Source organism: Lethenteron reissneri, chromosome 31, assembly GCF_015708825.2.
Source record: "Lethenteron reissneri isolate LAM-NWPU_2019-01 chromosome 31, ASM1570882v1, whole genome shotgun sequence".
Lineage (NCBI taxonomy): Eukaryota > Metazoa > Chordata > Hyperoartia > Petromyzontiformes > Petromyzontidae > Lethenteron > Lethenteron reissneri.
Window position 1 is genome coordinate 7,047,324 of NC_083809.1, and position 12,102 is coordinate 7,059,425.

Sequence of the window (12,102 nt, forward strand, 5' to 3'; positions counted from 1 at the left end):
AGCCATGTAAGAGTTGGAAGTACTGTGCACAATATATGAACACATCTTGCATGTTTTAAAAGTGTTATTTTAAAAGGCTTGATTCATTAAGGAATGACTGATTATGTCAGTGATAGGGATAATTTCAACTCCCATGAGGTGTTAATTTCCACGACTGCTAATATCAAGTGTACACCATTTTCTCCGCAGTGCATGTTAATGACCCTGTAACACGTCATTTATTTGCACAGCATTTTGAAACTAGGGACCCAAGTTCGATTTCCGACCACGGCTAACATCAGTGGGCGAGTGATAATCTAATGTCCTGTGCCACCACCCTTCCAACGGCACTGACCAGCGACACACCGGTTCAAACAACCACGCCTTCATGGCTGACAGCACATGGGCACGTTCATCCAGCAGTCAAGTCATGCCATCACCACAAATACCTATTTCGGAAGTGGGTAGTAATTCTTGGCTGGCGATGCTCATCCTTTTGACTACTTTTGGGTTCTCGAATTATAGGTGGAAGGAAAAACATTTCAATAAGTCAATACAGTAATAGCAACAGCATTCGATTGTGTAATGTATACAGCATGCAACTTGAACTAATGTGAAACATTCATACACATTTTTACAATGGACAATTCGATTTTGGCTAATCCTATAATTAAACATGGATTTCGTGGCCATGTTGGTGATAAGATTAACAAGATTTTGTTCAACCAGAGTTTTGGTTTCGTTAACCTCTGGCCTTCAGGACCAGTTTTCCAATAGCAAACGAAGCAGGCAAACTCTGGAATGTTTTGACATTCTTGGGCTCGACAATTCATGGGTGAATAATAGTTTGTATATTTGTATTAAACAGGCCCTGTAGTACGAGGTGGTTTCTTGTCTGTTTTTCTTTACGTGGTAAGAGACGTATGTCTCTTATGCTAAAGTTCAGCTGTCCAATGCGGACTTCCCTTCATTTTTCTTATCGAGTTTCCGTTCCTTTTTCAAATTCTTCACTTGTTTTGACACATCTTCGCTACAGCCTTACCGTGCAAACTATCCTCCCAGTCCATGACACAGTGACATTTCAACATGTAAAGAAAATATATTTAATAGTGAGGTTGGAAATAACTTGCCACACCTTCGTAAACTATAAACAATAGTTAGACGACACAAGCAACATACACGCGAGCTGAAGCAAATCATAAATGATGCAGTAAAGTCGACAGAAGCCTTTATTTCTCATCACTGAGCACAATTTAAAATAGCCTATGAAAATGCCGGTCAGAAGCACTTCTCGTCGTCGAATTCAATGAACCTCTTAACCTGCACCGTCCGTGGAGTAGTTACCATGACGCTTTTTGTCTGTTTTGTACCATAAAAATCACAATCCTATTTTGACTTCAATTAATTTAAATATAAGTTGCTTTTTTCACATCAACAACCAGTCTGAATCCTAGAATTAGGATATAGACTGAGTAAATATGGGTCCATATTTCGTTTTTCTGGAGAATGCAAGTTTTAGTTTTAATCAACCTGAAACATGTTTGGTCTTTCTCCCCATTTTTACCATGAGTGTCATGATTCAAAGCATGCATTTGGAAAGCTCAGACCACAGTGCAGCCCTGTATATGCTTGGAAGAACAGCCAGTAGCATAAGACTTTCAAATACATTCTATTGACATCCCTTTTTCGTCGACACGTGCGCCGTTATGACAATTACCCGACGACATCGGATGTTTATTCATTTACAGAGCTGGAATTTAGTCAAATCAAATGAACGTTCAATTTTAATGAGATAAGATTTTTTTGGAGGGGAGGGGGGGGTCTGCTAACTGGACTGACCCCATCAACTCACTCGACTTGAAAAACCTAGCATCCGAGTGGTTGTCAGCTCTGTGCCAAGGTGACCGATACACACAGCCACCTCTGCATTATTGCTGTAAAAACAAAATCATACATTTCTAATGATGGGAAAACGTATTCACAAGGGACTCTACTAAACCTTTGAGTCCTTACAAAATTGAGCATGTATTGCTCGGAATATAATGATCCATCAGCCTCGCGATTTCATGAATTATCACGATTCAGAGTTGATTCGATAATCATACAGTATTTGGCCATTGAATGTAGCTACAGAGTTTAAAAAACTAATTATATGTAATATATATGAATGCAAAATAAAAAAATGTACAAGTACAATTCTATGCACGTATAATCAGTACAAGAATAAATTCTAATCAATGCATTGTCAAATTCTGTTTGGATACGCAGGCCACATAAGGTCGTAGGGATATATAATTATAACTCCATAGACAATTCCAAAAGAGGTGAATCAGGTAAAGAGAGGTCATTTTATATTTACATCATAAAATAAAACACAGCCACTCTTTTTCAAACTTCTATTAAGACTAATAGCAGGTTCAGGCTGAAGTGCGAAGTATATACATGCTCTCCGTTGCATTGTTGCAAGCTGCTGAGGAATATTTCTGAAGGCTTCAAAGTCCCACACGCATCTTGGCGTGTGTGGCATTGTTGGAGAAAAGCATCCACGTATACAAGTGCAGCACCTGCGCAGGGCTTCACCGAAAGATGTACGCTGTCAGCTGCACTTGCCAACTCCTGTGCCATCAGAAAGTGGCCTGAAACGCCTTGCGCACGCAGGTGAAGAAGACATTCATGGCTTTGGTTTCCCGGAGGCGGTCGAGCAGCTCAGGCATGCAGGAGATTGGTGGCTGGCAGTCCGTGACTTCACCAACAGGGAGGGGTGTGGTCACAAAGGACAGAACACAAAACAAAACATTGCTATGTTGTACAAAGGTTATGTCGGCAGGATGCCACAAGAGTGTCTTACCATTTGAACCTCATTTGCCAGTAAAAAATGATAATTGTTTTTTTACCCTTTTATCTGGCAACAAAACTGACACCTTTTTTGCTTACCCCGAGCTCTCATACTCTGATGGTGCATTGTCTTAAGAGTTGTGCACCTTTTGGCGTCATATGGTCCAACACCATGTGAGACTGAGCTCTAAGGAAAGCTGTCTCGGGTGTGGACCAATCAACTTCAAGGACAGTGCATACATTATCAGAGGTTGTTTTTGCATTATGACTGCAGGTATTGTGGTCTATGCAAACATGACTCCTTGTAAAAAAGGTGTCAGTTTTGTTGCCAAATAAAAGGGTAAAAAAACAATTATCAATTATCAAGAGTGTGTTAATTAACAGAAGAAAAATCACACGGAGTTCATTCAAAGAACTGTGTCCGAAACACATATGGTCAAATATCTCACTTGTTTAGAGGAATTGGATAAAATCCTAGTCAGGGCCAACTAAGAGCATCATCAATTCAAATCGCTTGACAGGCCACTCCAAGTGTCTTTGCAGCTCTCATTTAGCTCGTGGGCCACTCGTTGAAGAACACCGATTTACAGCACAGTTCCTGCCATGGCAGTGTGCAATTTACACATCTGGTTCAGGATCAGCCATGGAACAACAGGGCACACCAAATAATTAAATGAACAAAGCTTCACTTGCCATATACTCACATAAGTCCTCAACCACACCCACGTATATACATATTTTTGTGGTTACATATTCGTTGGGAAGCAATGGAGTAGTGATTAGTCCACTGCGATATGGACCCAGAACCCCAAGTTTGATTCCCAACCACAGCTAACACCAGTGGCGAGTGATATATAATCCGCTTATGGACATCCCCAGCCCCTTCACCCACTGGCACTGACCAGTGTGGTGAAGTATGTTCAAACAAATCCCAATGACCTTCATCCAGCAATGGATTGACAAAAGTATCTATATCTATGTTATCCAAATATTCTTCTTTCTTCTTCTTGTTCGTCCATCAAAGTTGATGATGACCATTGCACGTTTGTCATTTTGTTGGGTTTTGATGAGTGCGCAGATGGCTGAAGAGGCCAATCCGAGCCCGGAATTCTCTGTGGCACACTGGGACAGGTCAGGGAGGATGTAGAGCTCTGAGGTGCAGCCACACGTCCTTCCTTGGTAGATTTGCGCTGCTGCCTCTTCAAGATAGCACAGGAGCTTCTCCTACTCTCACAGAGGACTGCACCGTCCTGTACTTTTCTTCTCCAGGCAGGTCGGTCCTGTGCTAGGGATCCAAATATTATACACTAGCAGTTGTTCAGGGACGTCTGTCTGACTGCAGCGCCCCCTGCATGATATATGAGTATATCTGATTCTCAGTATGCCCCATCAAAAGTGCTTTACAAATAGCGGAAAACAACTTGGCACCTAGGAACATATTAACTCACGTTGCGTTCACTGTCAATCAGTTTAGCATCATCCTCACCTTCAAAGCCTCCTTCTGGCAGAAGGTGTATCGTGAATGTGCAGGGCTGCGATGGGTCTGACGGATTGATGTTTCTGAAGACAAATTGAAGGTTGCCCCCTGTAGAGTGAAATGAAAATTACATTAAAACAATGAACTGGCAACAGTTTTCAATTGCACTCTCATGGTCTGAGTGTATATACAATCATCAAGTGATGGGTCGCCCTCATCGATGTCCGCAGTCCTAAACCAGTGTAAAAATAAAACTACTCCATATTCCTAGAACCAGGGTGATCCTCTGTATAGGGCTATTATATGGAGACTTAATCTAATAGCATAAATGAGGACTGCAGCCTTTGCAGATCAATTAATCTTCTGTAACTGGTGCTCATGTGTGTATAATCACAGCACACGATATACAGCTTAAACTTTGTACAGGGATAACACACAATGCGCAATTTAATTTAATTAATGGCACATGCAGTTATATTCGTTTTCTTATATCTATACAGTAAAACCTTGGATTGCGAGCATAATTCGTAACGGAAACGTGTTTGTAATCCAAAGCACTCGTACATCAGTTGTGATCACGTGACGCTCGGCAGATAAAGCGTATACACGTACTACTCGTATTGCAAGACCTCGCTCGTTTATCAAATTAATATTTATTTTAAAATTTTGCTCGTCTTGCAAAACACTCGCAGACCAAGTTACTCGCAATCCAAGGTTTTACTGTATATAAAAATAAAATGTCCCAGTCATGCAGAGGTTTGGTTCACCAAAGGGGTGAGTGAGTAGAGGGAGTTTAGTCTAAACTGTTCATGAAGTAAGGCTGTGTTGTCAACATCAGGATAACGGTATAGCGTACCGACAGGCTTCCTGCTCTGAACAAAACAGCTCAGGTCTCATTGTTTTAATGTGAGATTGCAAAAAAAAGGGTCTGCGATGCCAACAATTGTTTTCTATGAATGCCGATTGTCATATTAACACTTCGATGCGACTGCACGTTGCATGTTGACTGGAGCTGTAAGTGAATACCAATTGTGAAATCAACAACGTGGAATTTGTCCACTCCCATTATTTTCATGGCACCAGTTTGACTAGCCACCAAATGGTGCCGTCTCACCAGCTGGTACACATAATTTTATTGTCACTACTCAGGGTCATGATTCAATCTGAGTATATATTGTTTTGTTTGGTTTGTGTCTTGTCCATAATGTGTGATTTATACCATCTCAGTTTTACCATCCCACTTGTACTGGCCCATAAAATATATTCATATACCATATCATCTGTACTGCTTCACGTGTTGCCTGCACTGTCTAGTTTATACCATAACCACCGTGTTATTCTGCTTCATTTTTTCACAACTCTTGTCTGTATGGTCTCATCTAATTTGTCCACAAATTAGACCCACGGCAGCCTATGACACCTGTTATGCATGGCGGTTTCTCTCCCAAGCACTGTTCAGGTTGAACCACGCTTAGCTTTCAAGATTTGATAAAATTGAGCATTTCAGGTGATTTGGTCATTGGTAAAGCACAGAATATACAAAACAAAAATGCATGTTCAAGTAAATTACGAATTAATGTGACAGAATATGGAAATATTTGTATGAAATATACGCATCAGCCCATCACCCCTTTTTATTGTGTTTGTATTTGTTCCTGATAGACTCTCATATATGCAAAAAATAGGGACTCATAAGTGCTATTTTGAATTGATAGAATTTCCTACAAGCAAGGTTGGATTGGTGCAATGGTACCTTTAATTTTGCGTACTTCTATATCCATCGAATTTTGGAATAAGAACAAGGCCTTGGACAGATGCTGCATTTTTTGTTGGTTTGTGCTCTTCTTCAAGTCCAAAGCTGCACAAAAACACAAGCACATAATTAGATAAAGGCAACACACCAAGATCTCCCTCTGGTGTGATACATACTGTTGGAGCAAATGCTATGAGCGAGAAAGTATTAAGCCTGGCACAAGGGGGCAAGTGTGGCCAGCATCATGTCCCAGCAGCCTTCGTCTCTCTAATGTACGTATGTATGTTGAACTTCTTTCACACCGTACGTAGCCAACAGTGCTAATCGGAGGTGTGTATTGTGCTGCGGGATATACAGCACAATCTTGAAAAAGTTTAACACATAGGGCATTCGCGACCAATATCATCCATATTATAGGTTTTTTTTGGGTTAGATCACATAAATATGTGTCGTTAAACCCGCCAGCACCCGACACAGCCAATTAGGAAGGTTTGTCGCCTGATGAAGCTAGTTGTAATTACTGGCAAAACGTCGTGCTCAGATTGTAATTGTTGCGGCTTTGCTCTCCCAACACACCGGTGTGCTGTACTAGCAACGAATTGGCACATACTGTTTACGTGACAAACCTTACTAATTGGCTGTGTCAGGTGGTGACATGTTTAACGACACATTTATATATTTACGCGATCTAACCCAAAACAAAAATAAAACCTGTATTTTGAATCTTGAAAAATTACACGGTTTCTCTGGGAGCAAAACGTCAGGCATGGGTGGCAAACACCACCCCATATACAACCCGAAAACACAAGCACCAGGTACTTGTTTAAGGCTGTGATGACCTATGGGAAGCCCAGAACTATTTCTGTTACCACTTATAACCGATGTTAGCTGTGACTGGGTATTTAAGTCACCTGGTTCATAGCTCTTAACAACAACACGATCGCTCCCCACACATAGTTGTAACATAAGTGCAGTGTACTAAATCACCACGAAGTCTAATGTATAATCTTGTAAGTAATCTTCCCATAGCTGGCATGCCTAATTTGAAAAGTGTCGGCACTTTCTGCAGCCAATAACATCACAGAGGTCATAAGGTTTGACCACTTTGTTAAGAGTAATAGCCAAGCAGTGATACAATATGATACTGACTTTTCTGTCAAACGAGTGGGGATTTAATACCAAAACACGTTAAAATGGTCTTTATATTGGTAAATATTTATATTGACAAATGGATTGAGTTTTTGAAAATATATTAAGTAAAGCATGCGCTTTATAACTTCATATCAATGTGACTTTCATATTTTGATTCCATAACGCAGGACGAGGAGGCTTAAATACCCTGAAATATTTTACCTTGTTCCCCTGCTCAGTTTGATGGAGCTCAGTGATGTGAACCACTTCGTATTGAGTTTTGCACGTTGTATTTTTTTACTTTTAGAGCTGCATCCTTGTAATTTAAAAACAATCTAAGAATCTCACTGCAGCAACAGGAGCAGAGACACATGAGAATGGGACAAGGTAAATACTCTGCAAGGTCTCTCTTACAAATGAGACAGGTTTACTTCACCGGCCATCACCCACAAAGTCCAACACACTGCAGAAGTTCCCCAACAGCTACGGTAGGAATAAAACTGGCAGCCTCATGCAGCGGGCTCATTGACACAGCATGCACTGACCACTTGGGTCACACCGAGCCAACGAATGTTCAGAGCCTCATGCAACGGGCTCATTGACACAGCATGCACTGACGACTTGGGTCACACTGAGCCCAACGAATGTTTAAGAGAGGAAAACAAACTCACCCTTCTGGGACTCGGCCAGCTCCTCTCGCTTGCTGTTGAACTCCGCGTTCAGCAGGCTGATTTGGGCACGCTTTTCGTTGATGTTTTGCAAGACGACTTCTTTCTCTTGCCGACTCTCTGCGATCAGCGCCCGAATCTCTGCCTTCTCTGTGCTCGGGATGAGGACAACGTAATACAAAAATTAGACTTTACACTCTGAAATCGTTACTGGCATGCAATTCAATGTAATTAATTAGCTTGATTGTATCATGTTGTTTGCTTTATTAGCATAAACATTCTATTGTCATAGAATTTAATAAATTTGAATCTATTTTTACACATCACTTACTCTTAAATGTCTAATCTTTAACCAATAAACTTTCATTAAGTCATAATAAACACTATTTATTCTACAATGTAATATTAGCGGCCTGTTCTTTCTACGCGTGTCTCAATGCCCCTGTACCTGCGGCAATTTTGTTTTCCTCGTTAACCAGGTGGTTGTGGTCTTCTTCAATCATTTGTGCCGCTTCTGCGAACACAAAACAAGACACATGAGCTGCAACATTTAGAAGGGTACATTGAGCGTTTGATTGATAAAGCACCTAAATTATGTTTGCAACTCAGAGTGCTTTACAAATCAGACATCCTCGACCTAGAAATACAGTCTGAGGATTTTTGGTGGATCTCGGTTATTGACACGCTTAGACAATTCCTATTTTGAAATAACTTTCAATTTGGAATAAACCCCATACATAAAGGATATTAAAAACTCTTAAGACAGCTGTCAAAAAATCTGGTAATATTTCTTGCTACAAATACCACAATGTCATACTAATGTTACATTGTATATAGCATCATTCACACGGAGTGCATCACAACGTTTTAGAATTTGTAATTCATGGAAGCGCAAAGACCCACATACAAGCGGGAAGGCAGCTCAGCTGTATGCCGACACCCAGCCCCAGCCTGCAAAGGTGCCACCTCGGCCAGCTGGGCAATCTAGGCGAGGCCGGGGGCTCTGCACGGGACTAGGCCTCACCACTACACTCTGTGAAGTAAATACTCTTCTAAAGTCGATAGATACTCTTATAAAAGTCGGTATATACGACTATAAAGTAGGTAAGATACTACTGTAGAATTTGTAGTTACTGCTACTGTAGAGCGGGCCTTGGGGTGGGGGCGGTATCACAGCCCAGCCCCAGCCTGCAAAGGTGCCACCTTGGCCGGCTGGGCAATCTAGGCAATGCCGGGGGCTCTCGACGGGACTAGGCCTCACAACGGCACTTTGTATACTTACTAGTTACTATTATAGAGTCGATATATACCATTATAGAGTCGGTAGATACTACTGTAAAGTCGGGAGATACTACGTTAAAGTCGGGAGATACTAATGCAGTCAGTAGATGGTACTGTAGTCAGTAGATACTGCTATAGAGTCAGCAGATACTACTCTAGTCAGTAGATACTACTATAGAGCTGTAGAGTCAGATACTACTATAGTCACTAGATACTACTCACTCTATTGTATGTAGGGTGTGTGTAGGCATATATGCCTACGCGGGAGTAAATATTTTTTTGAGGGGTGTCGACAATTTTCGGAAACCTTTTAGATCAACTATTTGCCCCCCACTTTCTATAACTTTTTGGACTTCTGCAAGCCTCTTATTATTTTGTTGATGGACAAATGGACACACAGCACGCCGGGCTTTCACAATAGCTTAGTATTTGTGTAGGTTTCTGTTAAGTTTTTAAGAGAAGTTTTGAAATATATTTTTCCCCTGGGCAATGCCGGATACTTCCCGCTAGTTATGTATATAGCGCATCAGATTCCTCCAGTATAAAAGATTCTGATATATAAACCAATTATACTTTTATAGAATCCACAAGATAGTGTGTTACTTATACTGTGTATCTGTAGAAATCACTCTCCCTGACGGACGTGTACTTTGTGAACAGATTTTTCATTCATTCAGTCAGTCAAACCACGGCGTACTGTTGACAATCTGAATCCATGAGTCGTGTTCCTGCCGAGGCTTGGTCAGCAACAACTGCTCAATTCCACTGGTCACGGCCTGCTGTATCGTTTCCAGGTTTCCTTTCATCTGCTCGTATATCTCGGGCAACAGTTCAAGTAAACCCGACATCTTCGGAATGTTCTGCAAAACACAAAGCCACTCTTTTAAGCAAAGACGATGTATCTTTGTTTTTAAATCCCCACAATCCAACCCAACATTTTTGTTTTGGAACATGCCCAACGTCGTGTATTTCTGAAAATTACTTAAAAGCTTTAGAGGCGTCTGTAGTACACATTGAATGCAGATAAGCCCCACAGAGGCCAATGGCACTCACAACAGAATCAGAACATTAATTTCATAGTGGATGAATCCAGTATGAGCAATACAGCTCTTTTCCACAGATGTCCAGTAAGTTCACAGATGCCCAAGTTAGTGTGAGCTGATTAATCTGTTTATCACTTAAGAGAGATGAGCCTCACGTAGGCCGATGGGTGATCTCAACTTTGAATGATAGTTTATACATTTTAAAATCATCACGTTGGTCAGTGCGGGTTGATGACGGTGGGTCTGGATACGGATCAAATGTCACCCGCCAGTGATGTTAGCCGTGACCGGAAATCAAACGCCAGGCATTGTATGTTTAACTTCTTTCACACCGTACGTAGGTAAAGCCGGGTTCATAATGCATTGCATAAGTCAACACTGAGATGGGTAAACGTTTAAGGCACGCTTTGTTACTTGTTGAACAGACAATTGTTTAGAGTTTAACAAACAACACCATTGGCAATGGGTGGTGACATTGTGAATTCCCATGCCGGTGTAAGTCGACACACTGTATATAAATCACTTCCGAGTTAACAACCCCAGATAGATGATGGGTTTAGATTTAAAGCTTTCGTGACTGCAGGGATTCATCTTGTTGGTTCTTTCGGTAAAGTCACGTAGAAGGGAAATAATGACGCTGTCTTTCCGACAGACCTGTTCTTCACCTGAGGACGGCTGCTTGCGTTGTGGCCGAAACGTCGTGAGAATTATTTTGTTATGTTTAATTTGTATTATTTTCCTTCTACGTGACTTTACCGAAAGAACCAAGAAGAAGATGATGGGTTGTTTTTAAAAGTTGATAACTGAATTAAAGACACGGGGGTCTTCTTAACACGGTGTCAATTATCTGCCCCCCACCACTTGTGCAACTTCGCAATCACAACTTACCCTCGCACACCAAACCGCACTGACCAGGCAAGAAACAACAATACAATGCAACAAAATTCCCCATGAACGCTGCGAACCCCACATAGGGCAACCCACATAACAATTAGACGTTTCGGACAACGGCCTTTTCTTTATTGCATTGTGGCGTTGTTGCGAGCCATCCATCCATCGGTAGATTGACAAAGTCTTGTGCATTTGCAATGTCCTTCATCATCGTCAGCCAGTGTCTATCCGTCGCAAACCCCTCACGATCGGCGACGGCGGTCTGCGTGACCATACTTCACCACACTGGTCGTCCGTGCAGCGTTGTGGGCCCTGACAAGTTTACACAGCCGCGCACACGGCAAGCCACTTACCTCCTTACCAAAGGCTTCTGGCGAGCGATCCGGACCCAAAAAAAACAACTCTAACTCGTTAACCGTCAACTACTATATCGCGGAATTAAGATTACGCGTTTTGTTGCTGTTAACTCGCGGTTAAGTTGAATTGTTTTAGTTTTTTGTGCGCGAGAAGCGACGCGGGCGAAGGCCGAGCGCCTCCCCAACGTGAAACGGAAATAAAATTTGAATTCGGACCGTTACCGCCTCGACCAATCGCGGAGCCGAGAAGTTACCAGATACATGACGTCACTCGCACTCGGAAGTTGCGCGTGACGTCATATTTTATGGATCCGCTCGCCTGACACATCGTGACGTCATGTATCCAACACATTCCACAAATTTGTTGTGATGCTGCTGCATTGGAAGTGTTGATTTAAAGCTTTCGTGACTGCAGGGATTCATCTTCTTGGTTCTTTCGGTAAAGTCACGTAGAAGGGAAGTAATAAAATAATAAAAATAAAACATAATAAAATTAATTTTATAATAAAAATAGAACCAAGAAGATGCATTGGAAGTGGTGCGCACAAACACACACACAAAGAAATAAAATATATAAAACTGTGGCCCCAAAAGTAAAAATATATTATTGGTAACGCTTCGGGCAATCGCCCTTCTGCATAGCACGTACCTAAGCCAGAGGAGGTAATGAGAGTTGGGAGAACCACAC

The 12,102-nt window shown here is 41.6% G+C and overlaps 1 protein-coding gene across 2 annotated transcripts; it reads right to left on the reverse strand.

Moving 5' to 3' along the window:
- Nucleotides 1-1,190: 1,190 nt before the first annotated feature.
- LOC133349738 (kinetochore protein Spc25-like) lies at nt 1,191-11,622 on the reverse strand. Of its 2 annotated transcripts, none has more exons than XM_061563450.1 (7): nt 11,420-11,622; nt 9,822-9,984; nt 8,292-8,357; nt 7,847-7,993; nt 6,045-6,149; nt 4,301-4,399; nt 1,191-2,722 (listed from the first exon to the last, which is right to left on the reverse strand). In XM_061563450.1, the coding sequence occupies exons 2-7, from the start codon at nt 9,970-9,972 to the stop codon at nt 2,604-2,606; spliced, it is 687 nt and encodes a 228-aa protein (XP_061419434.1). In that variant the 5' UTR covers nt 9,973-9,984; nt 11,420-11,622; the 3' UTR covers nt 1,191-2,603. The 2 variants fall into 2 exon arrangements, with proteins under 2 accessions (XP_061419434.1, XP_061419433.1); XM_061563449.1 differs by having other exon boundaries at nt 11,412-11,622.
- Nucleotides 11,623-12,102: the final 480 nt, after the last annotated feature.

What these genes read in the sequence shown, in the direction of transcription:
- LOC133349738 (XM_061563450.1), bottom strand. Translation starts at nt 9,972, where the DNA reads ATGTCGGGTTTACTTGAACTGTTGCCCGAGATATACGAGCAGATGAAA. An exon ending in GGAAAACAAAATTGCCGCAG is followed by an intron (nt 7,994 to 8,291) that starts GTACAGGGGCAT and finishes TCCCGAGCACAG; the next exon opens with AGAAGGCAGAGATTCGGGCG. An exon ending in GCCAGAAGGAGGCTTTGAAG is followed by an intron (nt 2,723 to 4,300) that starts GTGAGGATGATG and finishes CTGTTGGTGAAG; the next exon opens with TCACGGACTGCCAGCCACCA.